The sequence below is a fragment of the Diadema setosum genome, chromosome 18 (genome assembly GCF_964275005.1).
Source record: "Diadema setosum chromosome 18, eeDiaSeto1, whole genome shotgun sequence".
Lineage (NCBI taxonomy): Eukaryota > Metazoa > Echinodermata > Echinoidea > Diadematoida > Diadematidae > Diadema > Diadema setosum.
In genome coordinates, this window is record NC_092702.1 from 36,780,878 (window position 1) to 36,806,860 (window position 25,983).

At 39.1% G+C, this 25,983-nt stretch overlaps 1 protein-coding gene across 1 annotated transcript in view; it reads right to left on the reverse strand.

Annotated features, from left to right (window-relative positions):
• Nucleotides 1-2,456: 2,456 nt before the first annotated feature.
• The window catches only part of LOC140241487 (potassium channel subfamily K member 18-like), a 36,545-nt gene continuing 13,018 nt past the window's right edge, over nt 2,457-25,983 (reverse strand). Inside the window, exon 3 of the mRNA XM_072321215.1 lies at nt 2,457-3,286. Coding sequence (XP_072177316.1) covers nt 2,457-3,286 — 830 coding nt within the window. The remainder of the gene's footprint in view (nt 3,287-25,983) is intronic.

A 25,983-nucleotide genomic window follows, 5' to 3' on the forward strand; every position in this document is an offset into this window, starting at 1 on the left:
AGGTAAACGGTCATCGGTTTTCTATACATTCAGAAAGTTTGCACGGCGTGACAGGGTGATAATGGTTTTAAAACATCTTTAGGACTAGCATTGATTTGAATCTTTAGAATCTTTAAAAATCACTCTTGCAAAATATGGAAGAAAGTTCCAAATCGCGATGTATATCAGTGTTCCTTTGCTGTCCTTGGTATAATGTGATTTGTGATTTATCCATTACTTATGCTTCCAAAATATTTTCACCTGTAGGTCTTACAGAAACCTTTTATTAACACTGTCAGAAAAACAAATTTGAAAGTAAAAGATTCACAATTCAGACTGTCTCCCTCTTCCTTTCAGAAAAATCAACAACAGAGGGCGCTGTTTACACATATACTGCAGTGTCGTCTCTAGAACGTAATGCTCCCAGTTCTGCTCTGGTGAACCAGTATGACTACAACTACGTCGTGCACTCCTAACTCATTTTCTCACGTTGATCAAAGTTACCACATAGCAAACATATAAAACCATTAGAAGATATTGCCCTTTTCATAAACCGACAAGTATGAAAACAACGCACACATACACACGCACGCACACACACACACACACACAAACACACACACACACAAGTGTATGTAATAACAAATTATGTTTATATAAATACTACTAATGCCTCTTCTGAGTTATTATAAACCTCTTGATTCTTTGATGACACACTTTGTCTTAAAGACCGTCATCACAACAATAATTGGATATATTTGTGTATTCGACTCCAGATATTATGGAAATATGATGGAAAATGTACCTTTATACAAAAACAGTATAAGAGTTGGAGTAGCGTATTCTCATGCTTCCGAAGCATTGTATAAGTATGTTACATATATTACAAAGGTGCATTGCGTTGTGCACATTTTAAATCATTTGAAAAATATAAGTACAAATCATTTACAGTCAGAGACGTAAAGATCTCCTGCTCCGCCTTTTTTTTTTTTTTTTTTTGGTCTCATTAGAGAGATCGGGAAGTGTTGGTAATCGAAAGTGTGTTTAGCTTTTATTGTGTAATGTGGGAAGTGTCTTTTATTCAAATTCATAAATCATTCTCCCGTCGAGATGTTTTCATTGTAACTGACTGACAAACTGCCCTACATCGAGATAATCATACATCGTAGATAAGCACTGAATTGATCAGTGTTTTAGTAGTAGCCATGATAAGAATTCATGGGCGTACATACCCGAGCAGGATTCGAACCCACGACTTCCTGATCTCCACTAGACCACTGGGCTTCCGCCCTACGTACAGCAAGTGGAAAAATGTAAGTACATAATAATTCACACCCAGAGATTATAACCTTTGATTTAAACATTCATTCACAGATTGCTGTTGATGAATTGATTTTCTGTTTTTTCAACATCACCAGATGATCACAAGTCGAATAAAGAGTATCACGTACACGACAGGATAACAGCAATGAAAATAGTACTCACATGGATAGTAATGGAAAGCCTACTTACAATGCTAAAGTTAATAATCACTATGAGATGAGCATAAAAATGATCGTAATACTACCTTGTAGTCAGAATGGTAATGACAAGTAATGATAACTATGACAGAAAATTAGTTTGCATCAGAATAACAACATTATTATAAGTGAGAAAAATTGAAATACATGATTTAAGTGAAGTCCGTCAAATTTAAAGATTTATTGATCAATGATTGTTGCTCTTTTTATTGTGTTGGAATAATAAGACTTTAATGCACTGCAAATTCTATGCGCTGAAGTATTCAATTGTTTCCATTTTCGTCATCATCTTTTCAAGAATGGAACTCTAATCAGACCGAAGTGAACTTTATTTAAGTCTTTCACTGTAATGCATTGATTGTGTAAGCGGAGAAGTTACACACCATCACTATTAGATTTTGGCGACGGGGACGTTCAGAGGAAAAAACTTACTGTTCTGAGCATGCGCAAAATCGCTTATGAAACTCTATCTAATTATAACTCACGTTGTCCCTACGCGTTCTGGGCTATAATATTTTACGTCCGCTCAATTCACGACGCAGAGAGCTACATGATGCACCTATTGGGGCGCCATTTTAGTTTTTAGAGGTTGCGTCTCTGCGTAATCTTTCTGAAGCTATTTTTTCAGCACGACGCAGGGAGGGGGGAGAACGTCCACTGCCCTCGTCGTCTCAAACGTCCGCGCCGCAAATGTAAAAGCTCCCTTTTATCTGACAGCCCCTACAGACTTTGGTACATTTCTTCTGGTCAAACCTCGGACCATGCAATGCATTTGCTGCCTCTTATCTTACACGCAAGTGTTCTTGGATCTCAGAGCGCATGCGTGAAGGTTGCATTGTCGTCTGCAAAGCTCTGAGTCTGGGCCTACGATATCACAGCAGCGAGGATCTCTCCAACCTCGTATGATGTCAGAGATACGTGGGACTGTGACGACACAAAGAGCAAAGTTATGAAAATTTATGTTCCAATTTTACGCTTGATTTCTCGAAAGGTGCGAAGGATTTTCTCTTGCACCAACGCAATGCACATGGACATAATGGCGAGCCCGAATAATGTGAGGAAGATACAAGGTATGAAAGAATCTCTGGCGTAGTGATTGGTAGGCACCAGATCACCGAACCCAATGGTGGTCAGTGTGATGAAGGAAAAGTAAAGACCTTCACCAAAAGTCCAGTTTTCCGACGACGACATCAGAGCTGCATGAGCACACATGTAGACGACGAGGATGATGACTACGATAAAGAGCGGCACTTCTTCGAGGATGTCCGGCTCTGCTTGGTTCGGGCACTGGCACTCGCACTCACAGGCACATGACTTGGGATGGTCGGCGCCCTCTTGGGTTTCTGGTTTCGTTATGCCCTTTGGATGAAAAGTTGGTCTTTCTGTTGCTATGGATACTGATCGCGTGCATGGTTGGTCGGGTCTAAGTCCGTTGAAATCTCTCGTCGCTGGGACTGACTGCTTCACAACCTCATCCGTAGGCGAATAATCAGGAGGGCTTTCGAAGGTGTCCAGACCTATTTCGACATCGCTACCTACAATTTGTTTCTTCGACGAAGTCTTCTCGACGACCTTTGACCTCTTTCTCGCAGACTTACAGCTGCAAGAATTGAGTCGATGACGAATGACCAAAATCCTGTGTCCTAATCTGCATAGCTTGAGTACGAGTCTGGCCATGAGATTTCCAATGTTGGCGAGGCAGATAAGAGACAGCGGGATGCCAATGATGGAGTACACCACACAAAAAGCACGCCCCCACGTGGTCAAAGGCACGATATCTCCATAACCTGAAAGACAAAAGCATAGTGTTACAGGGTTTAGCACACTATTCAATATAAGCACACATAGATTTCACGTTTGAAATAGATACTGAGCAAGTTCACAAAAATATGTCTAAATACAAAACGGTGCAGTTTGATAAGTAATAACAGTGCTATTCGAACAGTAAATGCATCGGCACCAAGGCTTTCCTTGAATGCTACTGAAATACGCCTTCAGTGTTTGGTAATCAATTTGCGGTGCGATATGAGGGTTTGTAATTAATTACTGAAAGAAATTCCGAATATGAATCGATCTTCTTGCCACCTGAAGGGGTTTTGAGATGGAAGTTTCTTTGTCAGTGTGTAAGCTACAAGTCATCTGTCTTTATGTTCTCCATGCCTATCTAATCTGTGAAGCTGAACGTGTTATTCATTCATATCACCGTGTGATGAAAACAAATTACTGAATGACTTTACTTTTTTAGGCATAGCGCAGCTGGTATAAAATATATAAGGCTTGCTGTAAATTACATTGTTAGATGTCATTGCTAGCGGCGTACAACACTTTACATCATTCTCTAAATTAATGCAAGAGTTAATTAATTTGTTGCAGGGACAACGAAGGCTAACGAAATGATATTTGAAAGAGATCATATTTCACTGTATCTTTAGAAGAGTTCTTTCATGTTAGTGTTCTAATTGGGTATAATCATAACAGCAACTTCTTGAAAGTGCCAATTATACATGTATCTGTATTTAAGTGTCCCATGTACTCTGGAATAATCTCGTCCATGATAAGTGTCCCACAATGTTTTCACAGTGTGTTCACAGTGCGTTCATACAGTCGACTATATCTGCTTTTCAATGATAGACTTTTCAAAATTAGTCGGTGTTCCGGTGTTTGTTGTTATAATTTTTATCTTAAGACAATTTCACTCCTGTTAAATTTCTCAATCAGTTCACTTGGGTAAAGTGAAAGTTACCCAATTAAGTAGAAATAGATCGAGTTTAATAGAAAAATCAATCCATTCCTTTAAACAGGTTAGAATGTCAAATTTTGAATTCCTTTACTAATTGGAAACAAAATAATTGTTTTTACTGCAAACATCCTCTCATTTGCTCATGAACGTTTACATGAAAAATAAACTTGATATTTTATTGTTTATTGCTTGTCGTTTGCTTCTCAAAGAAGGAGTTCTTTCTCAAATTCACTAAAAGTCTTCAGATATTTGGTTGTAAATATGAAAGAATACAAGGAAACATACGGCCTAACACTACGATGGAATCATAATATAACGATGGGTCACAGTACCTCCGTCTCACCTCCCTGCTCCGTCTGATTTCCTCTGGTTTTGACGTAGATTGTGTTAGCAGAGATCAAAGAGCTTAACCCTAAATGATCTCTTTGGCAGAGATACACTCCTACTCCTGACTGTTTCCGGAATCCTTGACGCAAATAATCATAAAAGCTAAATATACTATCTCATTTAGGAACAAAGAGAGAGAGAAAGAGAGAGAGAGAGAGAGAGAGGGGGGGGGGGAGGGGGGAGGAGATTGACCTATTATTAAGTTAATGTTACCAAGGTGAAAGAGATGACCTATTCGTTGCTATTTACATCCCCATAAGTAAGAGGGGAATTCCCTCAATGGCGCTTGTCCACGGTAATACAGGTTTAATTGGCCTTCACTTAGAAATCCGAGCACAAGGCCCAAACATGCTAAGCCCGATGTCTGTCATCACAAAGCAAACAGTCGAGTCCGCAGCGATAGTCATTATGTCGGTCTCATGATTTGATTTTGTCGCAATTATGGGGAGGGTTAGGGGATCTATTCAATCACTACGCTTTTCAAATTAACAAATAAACCTTCAGAAGTTTTCTGTCCGACATAATCGTCAGAACAAAACGCGTCATTATTGCTTCATCCAAGTCATCAGAGCAGAGTAGAGCGTCGCACATTGTGTTTTTACTATTGACATACTACTTTACCATTCATTGCTCTCATACGACTCATTGATATCATGATTGTTTTGCAGTTAGTCAGGCTAACCAGCTATTTCCTTCCTGAGACCCTATGATTCCATCGTTTATTTGAGAATATAACTCACGTGATACCAAGCGCATTGTTTCACTTTTATCTAGCAGCCACAAACACTTCGGAAATGAAACTGCTTTTTATGAGAAAGTGTCTGACCTTCTACAATCTGAGTGTTTGAACACGCTATCAATTCACATCGGCATGCATAGGCTTATTTATGGATAGTAGCCACTTGAAACAAGCACATAAAGACAAATATTATTGACACGTTCAAGAAGTTGCTGTTATGATTATACCCAATTAGAACACTAACATAAAAGAGCTCATCTAAAGATACAGTGAAATATGATCTCTTCCAAATATCATTTCGTTAGCCTGACCCTGCAACAAATTAATTTAGAGAATGATGTAAAGTGTTGTACGCCGCTAGCAATGGCATCTAACAATGAAATTTACAGCAAGCCTTGTATATTTTATACCAGCAGCGCTATACCTAGATAAAGTCATTCAGTAATTTGTTTTTATCACACGGTGATATGAATGACTAACACGTTCAGCTTCACAGAAGCTGAACGGGGCGGAAAGTGTCTCTGTCGTGATAATATTTCATTATGTCAGACAGCCTTCTGCAATGTAGGTGAATAGAATTAATGAATTGACAAGGGTGGGAATCGATCATTAGACAGTGTAGGAGAACGTAAAGACAGACTTGTAGCGCAATTGTAGCTTACACGCTGACGAACAAACATGCATCTAAAAAACCCTTCGGGTGGCAAGAAGATCGATTCATATTCAGCATTGCTTTCAGTAATTAATTACAAACCCTCATGTCACACCGCAAATTGATTACCAAACACTGAAGGCGTATTTCAGAAGTATTCAAGGAAAGTCTTGGTGCCGATGCATTACTGATCGACGTCCCGCTGTATAACCTCACATAATACACACAACATTCAAGCAATGGGATGAATTCCTCCAGTGAAAACTATTGCTCATGCCCCCTACCCTCTGATTGGGGGGATCATGTGCATATGACTGTTTGAATCTTTATAATGAAGGTCAGAAAGAATTAATATCAATATAAATCCGGGGTACATGGATCAGAAAGGGAGATGAAGAGAGAGGTTGGATGGTGACAGGGAATAGAGAATCGAAATAAACAGCTAAGCAAATTAAAGGCAAGTTGTTAAGTGGGGATCGTATACTATTGGTTGAGACCTAACTTCAGGTTTCTAACATTTTGGTTGAGATACTGAGAAACCTCTTACATGTCTTATGAAATATGAAAGATCATGCACTTCCAAGAGGAATTCAAGGTATTTATCTATGATGAATATTTTTTTTTTGTAAATCGCTGAAATATCCAAAACAGAACAATCCTAATAAAAGTGGGACCCACCTTTTATTAGGATTGCTTTGTTTTACTTTATTTTTAGATGTCTCAGCCATTCCAAAACCGATTTTCATCTAGTAAACTTTAAATTCCTCTTGGATTTGTATGCCCTGTAGTATGTTATAAGTGGTTTCATGGTATCATGCAAAAAGTAAAAAGCTAAACCCTCATCTCCACCAATACTATATTATCTCTTTAAGCTTATAGGCAACAGAAGATATGAACATTGATATGAGTAGAAATATTCCAGCGTTCGGTGCACATATTGCCATGATAAAGAGATAGAAGACCTGCGATCCAAAGCCACCGTACATACTATGGACCACACATGATGCTTTTTTTAATAGCATCCTGAGTATCCATTTAATGCTATTATCACTGAGCCGTTTCATGAAGGCTCTTTCTCATTACATTATTTTTACTTGGCTCATAGAACATGTGACACGTTCTGTTTGTCCTTGTTGTGTCAAGTTGTTAGGCTCTCTAGAATAAACGTGATGTGAAGAGGGGGAAGCAATATACACACACAAACCCAACATATAGCTACACACACACACACACAGAATCATAAACCACACGCACACGGACATTCTACTCCGGTTTCCAAAGCTGAGGCTTACTTCGGGTATTAAAATCCTTGAAAGAATAAGAATCTCACAGGTAGAGAATCGTAATCAAAGATCGACACAAGAAATTTGGTAAGATTCAGGAGAGATTCGAAAACAAGTTAAAATGTCGCGAGAGAGAGAGAAAGAGAGAGAGAGTGTGTGTGTGTGTGTATGTGTGTGTGTGTGTGTGTGTGTGTGTGAAAGACGGAGGCAGTGAGATGGTATGTTTACTTTTATGTGGTGTGTCGCCCACGGGGCCCTATGGGGACATAAAATGGCGCGGGCCCCAATATGATAATTCGGAGCCCCAAGATATAAAGTCGAGGTCCAGAGATATTAAGTCGGGGCATCGAGATGGTAAGTTTGGTCCCCGAGATAATAAATCGGGGCCCTGAGATAAATGAAAGAAAACAAAAATCGCGTGCTATGTTATGTCCCTCAGGACACCGTTTATCTCTACATGTATATATTTGGTTTGGTTTATTTCTGCATTTTCTTTCTCCAAATACAATTGCAAATGAAAACAGAGTGATACAGAGTATGCAAACAAAAAGAGAGAGTTAACATACAAATCAATACAAAAGATATCATTTGTGTAACAACATCAGTCTGTGGTGACATATGAATCAAAATAACATATTAAGGCATACTGTATCTATGAACAAAGGAGAAATCAATACAGGGGACCGTCATCATAAGCAGAGCTTGACGTGGATGAGGCCCTATCTACACTCAGGAAAAAAAGAAGAAAGTAAACGCTTTTCAAGTTTAGATTTCTCATAGAATATTTGGCTGAAAAATAATGTATTATACATCATATTGAAGGTAATTTAATTGGCTATCAACCCGGTAGGTCAACAAAATAAGAAACTTTTTTCATGAGTGAACACAACTGCTTTTCTCTTCCAAGGCACGAAAGTAAAAATTGCAAAACTGAACAAGTTTTCATTCGTGTGTATGTGCTTTTCCATGGAACAATAAGAACAAACAACAAATTTCACACAAAAAGAAACATGAATTAAGTTGCAAAAATAAGCCTTTGATCTCTACGATATCTCTAAAGCTCAAAAGATCATTGAAGGCCAAAAATAATGGAGGAAAATAAAGCATCTTATGTCAAATCTAAATTCAAATGAAATAAGAGAAGAAGTAAAAATTAACAAAACTGGTAGAAATTTGAGCTCTTTTTTCAAATCAAGAAATTGAAAATAATGTTTGGTTCTTGAAATTGTCACATTGACCCTTAAATCACTAGATTAAAAGAAATAAAGAAAGAAATTCTGCTCATTTAATCATCTTTATGCTTATTATTCCTTATGTCATTTGAAGTTTGACTTGACAGAAAATCTTATTTTTCCCCTTTAGTTTCCCACTTTGTTTTTCTCAGATGTTATTAAGAGATAAAGAGAACAAAAACTTATTTTTCCTATTTCATTCATGTCTCTCATTGTGTAAAACTGGTCTTTTGTTGTCAATGTTATCGTGAAGGGCATTTGCAAATGAAAGGCAACATGTCAATTTTTGCAATTTTAATTTTGTGCTTTGGAGGACAAAAACGAATGTGCTCACTCATGCATAAAGTTTTCTTTTTAAATAACCTATCAGCTTAATAGCCAATTAAATTACCTTTAATATGGTATATAATATATTGATTTTCAGAAAGACCTTCTATGAAAACTATGACTTCGAAAAAGTGTTTACTTTCTTTTTTTGCTGAGTGTATATATATATAATACAAATATAATACAACACCAATTATATATGTACTCATAAAACTCTTACTCTTGATTCACGAAACACATTTTACTAAAGAAAAAAAAACGAAAAAAAACAGTGACTTGGCGCTTTAAAAAAAGAAAAAAAAAGCACGCAGCACCATTGATTTCTGCATGGTATAGTAGACAATAGAAGTGTAGGTGTGTGCGAGTGACAGTGCGTCGTGTGTGCAAGTGACAGTGCAAGAGAGAATGAATGCTATAGCATGCCTATTTTGGGGGTAAGGTATGTGCTTCACGGAGGGTATGCAATATACAAATACACGTAAGTGCCCCTGTAAAGTCATTATCAAAGAAAAGAACGGGAGGGAATGGAAAAAATCGAAAAACATTTTGCATAGGTCAGGGCTGACTGAGACAAAAATACATTGATCAAAGCCAACTAACACGAAACATATTTCAAAAAAAAATACTTTTTTAAATGAGCCTTAAAGGAAAAAAGTGAAGTACACTGCTTTAATTGACCAGGTAGGTTGTTCCAGACTTCGGGACCGTAATGTCTAATTGATATCTGAGCTAAAACAGTTTTGGGGTTCACAAGGTGAAAGTCTGTCGAACGGCGAGTTGGATATTGTGTGTATATTCGAATTTAAGAGAAACATATTATGAAATAAAGAGGGAAGTTGATTTGTTGTGAACTTGTACATAAATATACCTATTTGTAAAATGTGGATGTCCTGAAGCTTCAAAGTATGCAAACGATAAAATAAAGGATCTGTATGAGAAAAATAGGTGGAATTAGTAATCATGCGAATAGCACGCTTTTGGAGTAGATACAATGAATTCAGTTTAGTAATACTACAATTTCCCCATACAATATTTGAATACAATATATGAGGCAAAATTAAAGAATTATAAAAAATAATCAGGGATCGTTCTGATAAAAGATCTTTTAACTTCCAGAGTACGCCAATATTTCTTGATAGGGTCCTTTGTAGACAGGATATATGTTCGTTCCATGTCAAATGAGAATCGATTGTTATGCCTAAAAATCTAATAACCTGCTTCTCACAAAGAGAAAACCCATCAATTGATATATTGATATTAAAATCCTGTGAGTAGGGTTTTCTAAAATGAACGAAATTTGTCTTGTTAACATTCAAAGATAACTTGTTTGATTTAAACCAATACAATATATTTAATAATTCAGTGTTCAAACGATTAACAAGGGTCCCTATATCATGATCTGATGTAATAATGGATGTATCATCAGCAAAAAGTATAAAATTCAAAGATGGAGAAGAATTTACAATATCATTTATATAAATGTTAAACAACAGAGGCCCTAAAATGGAGCCTTGAGGTACCCTACATTTAATATCAAGTTTCTGTGATTCATTAGACTGAAAACTAACATACTATTGACGGTTTTGCAAATAAATTATAAACCAGAGCAGAGCGTGACCTCGTACTCCATACGTATTAAGTTTATGAATCAATATTTCATGGTCGATGGTGTCGAATACTTTCGACAAATCCATACCTATATATATACCTACATGTATATATGCGGTCGTACTTTTTGCGGATATGTTCTGAGGATTATAGAGCCATCAGCAGTACCGCGGAAGGAGGGGCGAAGGGGGGGGGGGGGGTGGTAGAAAAAGCCCTATAAGGGAACAGTAAACTGTCTTGAAGAAGGAATGATTACCAAGACTCGGATAACAGATCGAGACAGTGGCGAGAGTACTTCACATATGCAAATAATATGGGCGAAGCATAACGTTATAATGATAATTAAAAAAAAAAAAACAATCGTGACATGAACATTTTTCTCGTGGCCTCTTGGCTTCCTCAGTGTGAATACCCACATCTATCAAGATTAACGATAGTAATACGATTTGCTCCGAGTAAAGAGCAGCTGTTAACCTTCGTCGTTATTTGAGAGCTGAGCGCAGCAAGGATAACAAACAAGACGAACCATATACATCAGCATTAGATATGAAAGAAGGACAAGGCACCACATCGTTCACTGTGCTGTCATTTTAATGTCCGGTCCATTGGGCTGGAGTCGCCTTACACTGGGTCTTCTCCATACGTCTTCCTCACAGACCGACATTTGATTCTATCTTTGTCTATATAAATGTGTGAATTAGGTTCCGCGAAACATTCGCTGAATTACTGAGGGGGGGGGGGTCCGTCTTATACTTCTCCCCGTAAAAAGGCATTTCATTCTTATAAGAAAGTCACAAATTACTCGATTGATTTAATTATCATGATGCTGACTTAAGCTTATCATAAGAGGATTTGGCAGCTTCAACTTTGCTTCTCATATATATATATATATATATATATATATATATATATATATACTGAAAGAAATTAGACTGAGGCGGACGTTGCTCTCGATGAGGCACCGCCCACGTTTGGGAAGGGAACTATCTCTTGCACTATATATATATATATATATATATATATATATATATATATATATATATATATATATATATATATGTATATATATATATATATATACATATACGACCCTGCATCACAAAAACCAACAAGTCGCCAGACGTGGATTTTTAGTGTAGGGCAGATTCTAACAGAGCAGACTCCAAGCTTTATAACGATGTATAACTCAATTCTCCTAACCTATCTAAATATTAAAAAGAAAGCACACGCTCTGGAAAAGTGTGAACTGAGAAAAAAGGCTCTGAAATACATGTCTAATCAAGCGCTTAATCTTTATCAAGCCGTGCTAGCTGTGTGATGAATGGGACAAAAACAGGATGTAAACCACCGTAGCAACAAAAATGAAGAGATATTTGGATTAAGTTGAAATTAAGCATGATTTATCAACACATTCTGGTCATGATCATTTTCAACTTTCAAAGCAGTAGTATCATCCTTTCAAAAGTTATTAGAGTTGAAAGCGAAGAATGTGCAAAGGATTTTCAAGAAATGAAAATGGGCTACTATGACATACATGATCACACTTATACTCTCCAAAAAAAAAAAAAGGTTGTAGAAAAACTGCTGAAAACACACTTTCCGATTTACTTTATGATCCAAAAACTTAGCATAAATATATTCAAATATCGGTGTTTGGAAGGTAGGACTTTAAAAATAGTCTAGTGTCAGAACGTCAAACTGCAATGGCTTCATTCCAATTCAGACTAAGATGTCAGGAACATACTTTGGACAGTCGAACACACATAGGTATAGATAAGTGATAATCACCTTTTGATGGAGGCAACCTCGGCGTTAATGGTGTATTACTCGTGACAAATAATGGATATGGCAAATATATATATATATATATATATATATATATATATATATATGTGTGTATTGATATATATCATGACACCAAAAGAAAAATAGTTACAATTTTTGTTTCTCTCAATTCAAGTAGGTCAATTTGAATAGCTGCTGGTTGGGTTTATCGCTACTCTTCTTGTGAAGGCTCTGAAAGCTAAAGCGTTAGTTGTGGTTGTTTCCTTTTTTGTACTTTGTTTTTCCTACGGTCGCGTCAGGTAGAAGGTAATCAATGTGGATCACCCCTCTCTAACCATGCTTGGTATGCGTGCTGGTCCTCGTTCAACCTGAACGTTCCACGTATGAGTGCATGCCCTGTAATATCCTCACTTATAGACGGGCCTTGTCCACAGTTATCTAGCATGCATTGGAACGTCTCCCAGCTAAAGCTCTGCGATGAACATCTGTCATCAAGAGAAGGTCAGAGTTTCTTGGAATGAAATCTTCAGAGCTTCGTGTCTAGTGTGACCACGTCTTGTCTCCTCAGCTCACCGGAGGGAAACCGTGAAGTCCGCCATGAAATGACACGCAGTAGGGGTAGTTACGGAGCAGTCTACCGCAGGAATGAAAACAGTCCAATTACCAGCACCTTCCTACACACACACACACACACAAACACACATACACTATGTCTCCCCTCCCTCTCTCTCCCCTGGATGTTCCACGGCTGCCAAATTAACTCATGTGTTACCTCATGACTCATGAATTCACTGCAATCGAGGGGGAACAAGCCTGGCGCCAGTTAAACAAATAATGGTGACAGGATAAAAAAAAAATCGAGGTGTACACTCCCCAACGGCAAATTCAAACAACGTGTAAGTCTGTACTGATAAAAAGTGTAGTGCAATTATTTTCTGGTAAAACGAAGATGAAGAAGAATGTGAACGTAACAGCATGGATGGTTGTTAACTCGGGTAAATTCAATCCAAATGTACCAGGATAGATGTAGTAGTAATGCGATAAGTCATACAGCCCACGAGTTCGACACTGGGCAAATAAAGCCCATGAGACCGACACTACGTAAAAACAACCCACGAGTTCGACAGATACAACATGGGGTTTAATATGTCGGCTTCGTGGGCCTTGTTTGCTTTGTGTCGACCTCATGGGCTGTATGATTTGTAGGCTCTATGACTCCTGGGTATCGGTTTCGTGACGTGCATCCTTTTATTCAGCAGTCACACTTCATAAGCAATGTAGTCTAGCCTTACCAGCCTGTAACAATATCTTCAAAGTTTGCTTTATGTGTATATGATGAGAAGAAGGAAGATTGAATAGAAAACTATTTGCAAGTTGGGTCTCAAAGTTTCTGACCACTTTAATATTTGTCTAAATCAAATACATAAATCATTTACACAATACACACAATAAGTATCTATAACATCCGTTTAGATCACTTACGATTTGTCACAGGTTAACATACTTTTTTATACTCCATTACAGTCAATTAGATTTTAAGTGGCATTTTTTAAAGTGCAATCACTAGTTTTCGATTGGAAACTGTATTTTGAAATAGAATGGTATTAGTAGCTACGGTAGAATGGACCGTGTGTTTTCTTTATGTTTGCTCTGCAGAATTATTGAATTGTTTTATATCTACATATACACCGGTGGCACGCAATTCAGCCTTTGGCCTGCTATGCACCATTTTGTTTTACCAGAATAAACGAATATTTCTTTATTTATCTATCTATCTCTATTCAACTAAATTTAGTTTTGAATACATGAAAGGAACATGAAAAAGAGCACAGGACACATCAAAGTACATGAGTAAGTGAATTAAGGTATGGATTGCCCTTGTGATGTATCTAATCCTAGTTCTGCATAACAGTTCAGCAATACGCTGCATCCCCCAAAACATGTAAAGAGGGCGCTGTCGTTCAACACTGACGCCGATTTCAAACCTTCTCATATTTTTTCTGAATTTTGCTGGATTTGACCTATATTTTGCCTGTTGCACTCATAATGTCCTGACTAGTGTGTCATTGTAGCCCAGTGGAATCACCTGGCAATGTTTGGTTGAAACTTTAACCTCAGTTTTGGAAAGATTTTGGAAAACCTTTGCTGTGACGATGACAGCCTACTACTGGTTTCTTGCGGTACTTGCACTGTACGGACCACTGTCCCTCCTGCAAGCCGACGGATTGCCACCATCCACCTCTACCAAAGCCATGGCCTTCCAGCTGAAATCTGAAGGGTCAAGTACAAACCGAGATTGCAAACGTTTCTTCTATTCTCCATCGGAACTCACGTCATTACGTAACATAGCCACCCGTTCTCGACTGCCCACTGAAGTATTCCACCGGACAAAGGAACTCGGCATCTACAGGCGACGCGGATGCCGAGCTGGTTCTCACAAAAGGAGAGCTATTAAGGTCATTACTGGCAACAGAAGTAGAAGAACAAAAACCAGGCCCCGCACCCCCCAGTTACAGAGAATTGAATGCGTAAGTTCCTCAAACTTGCACTATTTTACATTCCCGACTGTTTACCTCTGCAACCCTCGCTCTCTGAATAACAAACTGGATGAATTTGCTATCATCGTCAAACAACTGGGGTGTGACCTATGTGTAGTAAGTGAAACTTGGTTTCGAGCTGACCAGCCCGAGAGTGACTATGCAGTGAACGATTTCTTGTCCTACGCAAAATCGAGGACTTTTCGGCGTGGTGGTGGAGTGGTGATTTACGCTAGACCTGATTTATCACCTAAGACTGTCAGTTTTCTCCCACCACATCCTGATCATGAGATTCTTTGGATTCAAATCAGGCCTAAGAGACTACCCCGTGACGTTTCGTGCATTTACGTAGCGGCTGTGTATTCCCCTCCCGCGTACGATGGCGCCGACGATCTCATCCAGTACCTCATGAACTGTGTCGACGATATAAACACTAGGCACACAAACGCTGGTATCATGATTCTTGGTGATTTTAACCGAGCCGACATCTCTCAGCTTACATGTACGGGTGGTCTTGTTCAAGTTGTGAGGAGTCCCACACGTGGATCTGCCATATTGGACCTCATAATCACAAATATGCAAAGAGATTACTCCGCACCAGACATCCTCTCACCTCTAGGCACTGGTGGCGATCACAATGCTGTGCTTTGGAAACCATCCTATAGTAAAGGTGAGAAACCAAACAAATTGGTCAGTAAAATCACTCGTCCCATGAAAGACTCTGCGATTCGTGGGTTTGGTAACTGGTGTTCACAGCACAACTGGGCTGAAGTCACATCCCCTCAGCTTTCTGTCCAAGAAAAATGTAACAATTTCTATGAAACCCTGCGAGAGAAAATTGATGTGTTTTTTCCGCTGAAATCAACCAAAATGCACTCAAACGATCAACCATGGGTAACGCCTTTCCTCAAAGCGTTGATCTGTCAGAGACAACGAGCATTTCGAACAGATGAGAGGGAGTGGAAACGATTGCGTAACAAAGTTCAAAGGGTGAAAGCGGAACTGAAACGCAACTTCTACAAAAAGCGTGTTCTCAAATTGAAGCAAGAGAACCCATCAAGCTGGTATAGACATATCAAACTCTTGTCATCTGCAGCGAAACCCGCAAGTACCATCACCATACCGGAAATTCCTGATTTGGACGATTATGCTGTCGCTGAAGCGGCCAATAACCACTTCGCAAGCATCAATCTCGACATACCTGTACTTGATCGTGAGAGCTTACCAGCATTCTTGCCCTCCCAACCTCCAACATTACTTCAACCGTATGAGGTCTTCAAGGAGCTGAAACGAATCAAACCAGGGAAATCAAGTGGTCCTGATGGAATACCTGCACGTCTTGTCAAGGAATTTGCTATTGAGTTGGCAACACCCCTCTGTGAGGTGCTGAACTCTTCCTACCAGTCAGGTCTTGTCCCAAAGCAGTGGAAAAAGGCAATCATTGTTCCCGTGCCTAAAGAGAAATCTTCCTCCTCGATTGAGAGACATAGGCCGATCTCCCTGACTGATCACTTTGCGAAGATAGCTGAGATTTTTGTTTATCGCCATCTGTTGCGTCACCTGAATCATCAGTTAGACCCGAACCAATTTGGTGCCAGAGCAGGTCGCTCCACAGCGCAATGTCTCGTTGACATCTACAACTTCCTGTGTGAAAACGCGGATCGCCCTAAATCCATCACTTCCATCGTCTCTACTGACTTCACTCGCGCTTTTGACCGGGTAGACCACTCAATCGTGATGCAGAAACTGTTCGCTTCCGGCGTGGCTCCATGGTTGATTGAATGGACGGGCAGTTTCCTGACGGACAGACAAAATCAAGTTCGTTACCGAGGCGTCCTCTCACCTCCAAGAGCGATGTCGGCTGGTGTCCCTCAAGGCACCCGTCTTGGTCCCCTCCTGTTTCTAGTTCTCATTGATGATGCACTGCGTGATTCCTCAATTCGTCGGTGGAAATATGTAGACGATATGTCCCTTGGCGCTGTTGAAATCAGTGGTGCTACGCCCAGTGTGTCCCTGCAACCTGTTTTGTGTGACCTGGAAGTTTGGTGTGGTCACAATAATGTCATGCTAAATCCACACAAATGCCACATTATGCGTGTCAGTTTCCGCAAAACGCCACCACCTGATCTTGATCTCATTCTGTGCAACGATGTTCTGAAGGAAGTGTCAGTCATGAAATTGCTCGGTGTGGCTTTCCAAAGCGACCTTAAATGGAATCACCATGTGTCCTCCATTACGTCACGCGCAGCCTCTCGCCTGTACATGCTCCGCAGACTGAAACAATTCCGACTTCCTCCTGCTGACCTTGTGACAGTATACACTGGATACATCAGACCCCTCCTGGAATATGCCTCCCCTGTCTGGCACTCCGGGCTTACTGTCGCTCAGTCATCCGCCATCGAACGTATCCAGAAACGAGCACTGAGAATTATCTTCCCTGGAAATTCCTATTGCACTTCACTCGAGCTAGCGGGGATTCAGGACTTGGCCTCAAGGCGTGTCAAACTCTGCCTCTCCTTTGCCAAGTCTTCCACTAAACTAGAGATTGGAAAAAACTGGTTCATGCTTAACGATTGCACAAGATCTTCAAGACATACAAAGTTGTACAAAGAACCTAGGTGCCGCACCAACCGTTACAAAAATAGCCCAGTACCATTCATGACTAAACTACTGAATTCTAAATGATGTTATACAGGTTTTACGTTTGTTTCGCATCATGTTCATCGGCAAATATTACTTCATTGTAATGTTTCCTTGTATATTGTGAGCAAAAGTCGTCTCTTAGGCTCGGAAATTGTTATCATAATTGAACCTTTACTCATGATGGTATTTCATGCAGCCCCTTGTGCTTTACCGTATCATTGCTTTCTTTGTACGATACTATACAGCATTTTCATGTCACGAGAAGTATAATAATCTCACGCAAAACAATGTTCGGTGCACGTGTATTCGGATGACGAACCAACGATATTTTGATCAAGTTTTATGACCATTGACTGGTTGTCCCCCTTTTATCTACACGTCTATACTGCATTGATCATTTGTTTATACAATGATGCGGGGTTTATATGACATTTCATTTTGTAGCTTTTGATTTGCAATGGGTAGGTTTTTATTTCCTGTTGTGTGTATGTTACGATGTATACTCCTATTTCCCGTTTTCTCTTGGCCTTTCCAGCTTCTCTCATTTTTCGGCTTTAAGCAGTGCTTTTTGTACTGTATGATTGTAATATGTTTTTTTTTTAATGCAATGATAATCACATTTAACTGTATATATTTATTTTACGAGAAGAAGAACTAGTTTACCCAACATTATGTCTCATGTCGTATTCGGATAATGAGTTTCGTGTCACTTTGATCAATTTTATGCTCATTGATGTGATCCCTCTTATTTCTTCCTATTTACACCACAAAGATGATATCTTTGTGTAAAGAGGTATATTGTACGCGTGTAGAGTCTGTGGCTTACACTTATGAAAGCGTTAATTTTGCGTGTTATTTCAATTATTGGATAATCTGTTTGTTATGATACACAATGTACAGGTGCCACGTGCCTCGCAGAACTGTATAATACTTGCTGCAGCCGACACTCCGATCCCTATTTCTCTCTTAACCTCCCTTGGTTCTTGCATGCATGTATATCCCACCCAATATTGTATAGGCGCTCTGTTGGTGTACACCTTCTTATTTCCTTCTTTTCTTTTATCCTCTCTGTTTCTTCCGCCCTATCTCTCCTTCCCACCCATGCCCCTCTTTCCTCCTTCTTCTATTTATCTCAACTCAACTACACCAATTCATTGTCTGGAACATGTTTTGCTGTTTTTCACCCTATTTGTTTGGGAGTGGAATTATATATACTTTGCACATTTTAGAATCCCCCGTAATTAATTCAGTGCAATATACAGTGTATTTCAATAGGCATTCATTGTGCATATCTCCCGAGAAGAATCTCATTGATCAGTATAGACTTTGATGATCAGGTGCACGAGAGTGATCACTGGGGTGTAACGAGAATAGGAAATCAGCAGGTCTGTTAATGTACTAATATATTGTGTGAGCGTAGTAGTGGTGCGTATGCAAAAACATGAGAGAAAGAGCGAGTGAAAGTGACAAAGAGCGAAAGGGCGTGTGATAGTGTGTGAGGCAGGTGTCGAAAGAGAGTGTGTGAATACCGAACCATGATCATCTGTGTTTTTGTTATGAGATTATGTTTACGGTTTGCCCAGTCTGTAGGTCTACATGTCCTGTCGTATGACCTCGTTTCTTGATGTCAGTATTTTACGTGTTTCATTTGTATGAATACCCTTTTTTGTAATATCTATTGTCTCTTTTACGATGTAATTCTATGTGCAATTCAGTCGTATGACTGCGAGACATGAATACTTCAATAAAATACCATTTATCTATCTATCTATCTAAACCTAATGAGTTTATAGCGTCAACCACGTCGCAAGACCACATACACATCTTTTGAAACTGAAACGCAGGCAAATATAGAAGCTAAATTTTGTCATTCCTGATAAAGTGAGAAGTGAAACTGCATTTTCATGAAAAAGTTTGATTACTCAGAAACAATCTTGATTTAGCAATGACGACCTACCAACGAAACAATGTCTCCATGGAAGTTAAGTTAACGAAAGTGTCAGGGAAATCAGCACCAATCTTGATCATTGCAAGAAACAGACCGTGACAGTCTACAAATCTCGCCAATTACCACCGAACGAACAATACATTCTCTTCAAAGGGACTTTCGTCAAATATATCCGTCTCTCCTTCAAATAAAAACAAAACAAAACAAAACATGACATTATGCAAACAACAGCCTCCAGCAACTGTCAGCCCATCAAATCAACTCGAAATCCCGGCTTTGAAAGGAGGGAATCTAAAAACGCATGCAGTTTGAGCTCAACAAATGCAAAAGAGTCAACTTAATTAATTCCGGTGCAAACAAAAGTATCGAACTAGGACAAGCACGTCGATGAAAATGTGACACGCAGTTTACTGATGATCTTTCAGATTATCTTTCCTCTCAGCCGAGATCAGCCTCCTCTTAAAGGGCCTGAATTTTTAACTCCACCAAAACGTAAAACACGAAATCTGCGTGATCTTAAGCAATTTGAAAGTAGAACTTGCTAAAATTCCACTTTGCAACATAATGATAGTCTCTCGCAACTGGAACATTTAATTGAACCCTTACCAAGCATGCTAAAAGGCGATGCACAACACACAAACACGAAACGCTTAGTAAAACTGAAAAGCCACCAGCAGCAGTAGCATAACATAAAGCATTCAACTACAAATACTAGAAACGAAAAGTAACCGAAGTTAAAATGAAAAAGAGCCAACAAAACATGGACTCATGGACGACGATGTAACATACACCCACCCCCCCCCCCCACACACACACACACACGCACACACGCACACACACTCATAAAGAATCAGTCATGGAGTGCAATGGAGTTATAGATCGCGCCACTCTTTTCAGAAAAAAAAAAAGAAATTGGTCTGCCAACATATAAACCCATACGAACACCCAAACGTACCCCTATTCATCATGTAAGCGGCAACTCCCAAGGCATCACTAGCATTCATCCAGGAAGCGTCATTTTTTAATTCATGTTTAAAAACTTCATTGTTGGATGTCTTTACTTGGTCTTGGTCCCTGATGACCCTAACCTCATCCAGACTGATAGTCGTCCCCTAAACGGGCCTCAACTTATTTGACTTGGTTCCGCTTAAACAGAGATTTCTTCTTCTCCCTAATATCTTTCAGGTTTCATGAAGTTTATCATCTTTACAGTGGGCCCCTAGAGTTATTGAACACAGTTTTTGTCGCCTAAGCCATTCGACACTATCGAGAAGTAACTTAACAGAGGATAATACAAAACAGCCAACAAATCAAAGTACATTGTATAACTTTGGTCATTGATCGTAGTCGCGTTTTGTTCTAACACGCAATCTAAGGCGAACTGTTGTGATGGCAAACAAATAGAAAAGTAGATCGACAATATTTCCCTCATAATGCAGATCGAAAACTGGTTAATCTTTGTGTATGTGTGTGCGTGTGTGTGTGTGCGTGTGTGTGTGTGTGTGTGTGTGTGTGTGTGTGTGTGTGTGTGTGTGTGTGTGAAGGTGTGTATGTGTGTTGTCCAACCACAAAAACTTTTCTTTCCCCGTTTCTTTGCAACAAACATTTTTTTTTTTTTTAGGGGGGATATAAGTGGGGTATATGCAGCACTTGTATTACAAAAGTCTGCTACGAAACATCTAGAAGCCCCTTTCCGACCATTCATCCCCCTCCCCACCCTTTGGTGCCACGCAAGTCAAATGCGAATTTGCAGTACCCCTTTTTCGGTTTATCAAAGCCAACGCCACGAATCCATCCTATCGGATTAAAAAAAAATGAAAAACAAAACTAGGTTTCTTCAAATTTTCTTCGACTATACCCATACGTATCTGGCACAAGTGTGTCACTGGGATTTATTGAAATAAATACAAGCTTCGTACGTAAGGAATTAATAGTTCCCCAGAACCTGTCACATAAACTTTAAAAATCTAGGGGTACTTTACCTCATAGTCTGCAGAAAGTCCAGTTGGATACACAATGTTGAAGAACATACTTCGCCCCCTTCATGCGTATAAGAAACAATGCATTCATGTCGCTTATACTGGGATGCATAATACTTAATTTAACTTCTCACATATAACATGGCCTCCTTCGTGCATCCAATCGTACGACATCTCTTCTGTTTTCTACATTACATTTACTCATCCACAAATAATAACCAATAAACGACCCATAGAACACAGCAACATTTGACAAACCAGTCACACTGCATACACTATAGGAGTATGATATGCATACAGGACAGAAAAGGAAAACCGTATAAAAAATGTATTCCCACCTTCTCACTATAACCTTGCCAATTTGATATCATTTGTCATGTTATTCCCAGTAATTGTATAACAGTTGTAATCAAAATCACCTTGTATATTAACTTGATATGAACTGAGGCACGTTGATCTTATTTTCGGGTGTACTCAAATCACCGCATGTTATACACCAGTTGTTTTTTCTTTTCTTTTCTTGTTACTATGTAAACAAAAGAATAAAAGCATAGATAAGTAAATAAATGAATAAATAGATAAATTGATTAATTGGTATATGCCACACTCTAGACTGATTTCAGTACATTCTGAAACTGATTATTATGTAAAGCTTTTTCTTTATGCACCGTAATTTCAATCTTATGTTACTATTTTTTTTTAATCTGGAAAAGTATGAACTCCAGTAAACTTAATATATATATATATATATATATATATATATATATATATATATATATATATATATATATCAAAAGCGTCATGAGGAAGTTTACAGCCTGATGAGTGATGAGAAGTGGGAAGCTTAACCTAACCCGTTTACTGAGGATGGCTTCTATCTGTCTCCAATAACCGCTGAGGAAAGGAGAGAAGTGTACATGAGCCGCCGTCACACTGGCAAAACTTCGAGAACTTAAATTTCGCGAAGTTTTGCCAGTGTGAGAGCTGCCATAGTTGCCTCCGACTTTGATTACATGACATTTTCACAATGTCCAGTCTGACGTATTCGTATGCTCTCGGCTTAAGACGCGCCCATTAATTTGTCAAAGGCAATCGTTAGTCTGAGTGTTAGAAAAGTTAACAGTATTTCCTAAAGCACTATGTGACTTGCATAATTATTATTCACCATATCAAATTATTACGGTATAACTACACAGGTCGTTTATTACCGAAGCTAGCAAGTACAGTTACCAGACTTCTCACGCAAATCATTATAATGGTAATGAAAGTGATAATGATTAAAAAAAAAAATGTGAAACTAATTGGTGTGGTTATAAAGATAAAATACGTCTCTGTGATGGACGCGTACTGTCTCTACCTGGTAATTGGTATAATATTCTCATGTGCCTCTTAGGCATGACATCTCATATACAGCTTAATATCCAGTGGAAAAGGCGCTGTAAAAACATCAACTATCATTATTAGATGCCTCTCTCGCTGTAATAATGTGCAAGAGAAGCGAAATAAACTAAAGCCTTAGCTAAAGACAATTCCCAGGGAAAGTACCGTAAGAGATCATGTCTGATCTTTGGCTTTATGCGCCTTCTGTCAACCAAATTTTGCTACCACATTTCGATAGCAATAGTGAAAGTTACAACCAATCAAAATAGCTCTGGTGGCAGAAGCTCATGCATAACACATTCATGACATTTCAGGGGAATCTAGTACTGCCATTAGTCAATGAGAGAAACTAAACTAGAATTTCAAGTATCCGTTGCCATGCAACTGTCGTCAAAAGGATAGGAGTAAGACTTTGTCATGAGGGACTTTAGTAGATCTTGAAATGATATACCATTATAACAAATTTTAATAAAATTCGTCAAGACATGGACGGTACTGACAGTTATTGTCCCCATGCAGTGGCGGTAGAGGGAAACCGCTGATTGGGGGGGGGGGGCAGCTTTTTTATTTTTACCAGTAAAATTATTCAGTCGTATCGGGCGAGTAAGACTTTCTTGCACGAATAATCATGAATCACGAATAATAGTCTTACTCGAGTATTATCGCAAAAGGGCTTGGATGTCGGCTTCAGCTCCCTTCGCTCACGACTGTTAGTGCAAACATCTTAAAGGTCTTTGAAAAAGACTAAGGACACAAAAGTGGAATTTCATATCTGTACAAAGTGATTGATGTTATCACCGAGAGTATTTTTAATGACATGACAATAATATAGAATCATGCACTTGTAACTGTCTGTCAAGACATCTCAGGCGTAGTGTAACGAAACGTGATATCATTTCTGTAAAAGTGGATGTTTTTGCGTGAGTAACTTTCGCGCTCAGCTGGATAAGATAAGGTTAGATTATCTTTAATTCCGCGGACTCATGACATGAACTACCTGAAACATTATAGCAAGCCAAAATATTGGCGTGATTTAATTCTTACACTAGTTTCTGGTTGCGCAATATGCGCGAGAATGTCCACTTTTCATCTTAAACGACATCAAAGAGGATCGGTGTAATATTTAATAAGAAATTCGGCATCTTTCTAAAGAGATTAATAATCATATGCAAGAAAAGGCACCAGAAACTGTAACAAGAGAGTAAAATAGCAGCATTGCTCGTTGCTGAGACAGGAGGGAGTTTATAGTAATTGGAAGATGATACTTTTAATCAAATTTGATATTAGCCTGGATAAGTTATGTTCTCTTAGAATAAAAATTTATCTCTGATATATCCTTTCCTTTTCTACCGATTAAAATCTATCGGGTTGTTAGCATGCACGAAAATCCAAGTTTTGATAGTTTATTCGTACATGATCATAAGCGTATAGTGTGCTTGAATTATCCCGTCAAATCCAATTTCTCAAGGTCTAGTAAATAATTATCTCACATAATGTGCCCTTTGTAATTCACACAATTGACTTGTTCAATTGCAATATTTCTAATTTCTTCCATATTTTCCTCCGAATCACTAAATTCACAACTATAATTCTAAATTTATTATAGACTGAATAAGAAGACGAAAGTTTTTGTTTGTCTCTTATATTTATCTAATTCATATCGACAATTGAGAAAAGAGCTAAACGTGTCCATTGTAAAAACTCAAATTCACATTCGAAGTGCCCCAACGTCTGATGGTTTCCTCCTTGTTTAGACCACCATCACATGATATAAAACAGAAACAATCGAACAAATGATTGTTCAAATTCATGAAATTCTTCCGTCGAGATGTTTTCATTGCAACTGATTGACAAACTGCCCTACATCGACGTAAATAAGCACTGAATTGATCAGTGTTTTAGAAGCAGCCATGATAAAAAAAAATACATACAATTATAAGGAATTAACGCAGCACCCGCTGCACGCTATAAGGATTAGAACCAACACTTGCTGTCGGGCGGAAGCTCAGTGGTCTAGTGGAGATGACGCCTGTCCGGTGATCAGGAGGTCGTATGTTCGAATCCTGCTCGAGTATGTACGCCCATGATTTTTAATCATGGCTACTTCTAAAATACTGATCAATTCAGTGCTTATTTACGTCGATGTTTGGCAGTTTGTCAATCAGTTGCAACAAATGATCGTTATAAAGAACAACAGCGGCCTGCAATGTTGATCTTCTGGGATCTCATGAAAGCCATTAACAAAGTCCCCTGTCCTGCAATTTGGGCCATCCTTGCTCGATTAAGAAGTCCGGAGGAATTCATTGCCCTGGTCTGCTCCCTTCATGACGGCATGGTGGGTAGGGCATGCCATCAAAATGCTCTCACAGATCCGTTACACATCAGTGGAACTCTCAAGCAAGGACGTGTCCTGCTTCTCGCTATACATGGCTGCCAGGCATGTCGAACGACATCCCACCAAACTCGTCTTCCATCAACATGCCCTTCGTCCTGGATGACAGACTCTTCAAACTCTCACGTCTCTGTGTAAAGACAATCTCATCTCAGTCTGTGAGACGCAGTATGCTGATGACAACACCACCCCAAGTTGGACTGCAGATGACGTACAAAGGACCACTAAACTGTACAACGTGGCTTACGAACGCTTTGGATGCAGGTGCGTGAACACATTAAAGACAGTGGCTGATCCAGAGGGGGGCGCAACCGGCGCACGCCCCCCCCCCCCTTTAATTTTCGTTAAAAACAAAGAAAATAAAAAGAAAATACTGCAATGAAACCCGGAAGTGGCACCAGAAATATTAGTCACGCCCCCCCCCCCCCTTTACAGAATTCCTGGATCCGCCCCTGAAAGACGAAGACCGTGGTCCAACCTTCATCAGGCCAGAACGACTGTCCATCCACAAACATCAGCATCAACGATCAAGCCCTATAGAAGAAGTTGAACACTTCTATTATCTTGGAAGCATTCTTTCAAACACCACCACATGTATTGTGAAAAGGACGTGGAGACCAGATCGAGGCAGCACACTCCAAATAAAAGTTACATTCGACATAAACATCAGTCGGGCAGACAGTACTATAGAAATTTACCAACCCCATTACAAGCTGGAGCCAGCGACGATGTATCTTAGTACATTAAAACTAGTAGGACCAATACTGAATAGAACTAAAAGGACTAATACTGAATAGAACTAGAGGGACCAATACTGAATAGAAATGGAAGGACCAATACTGAATAGAACTA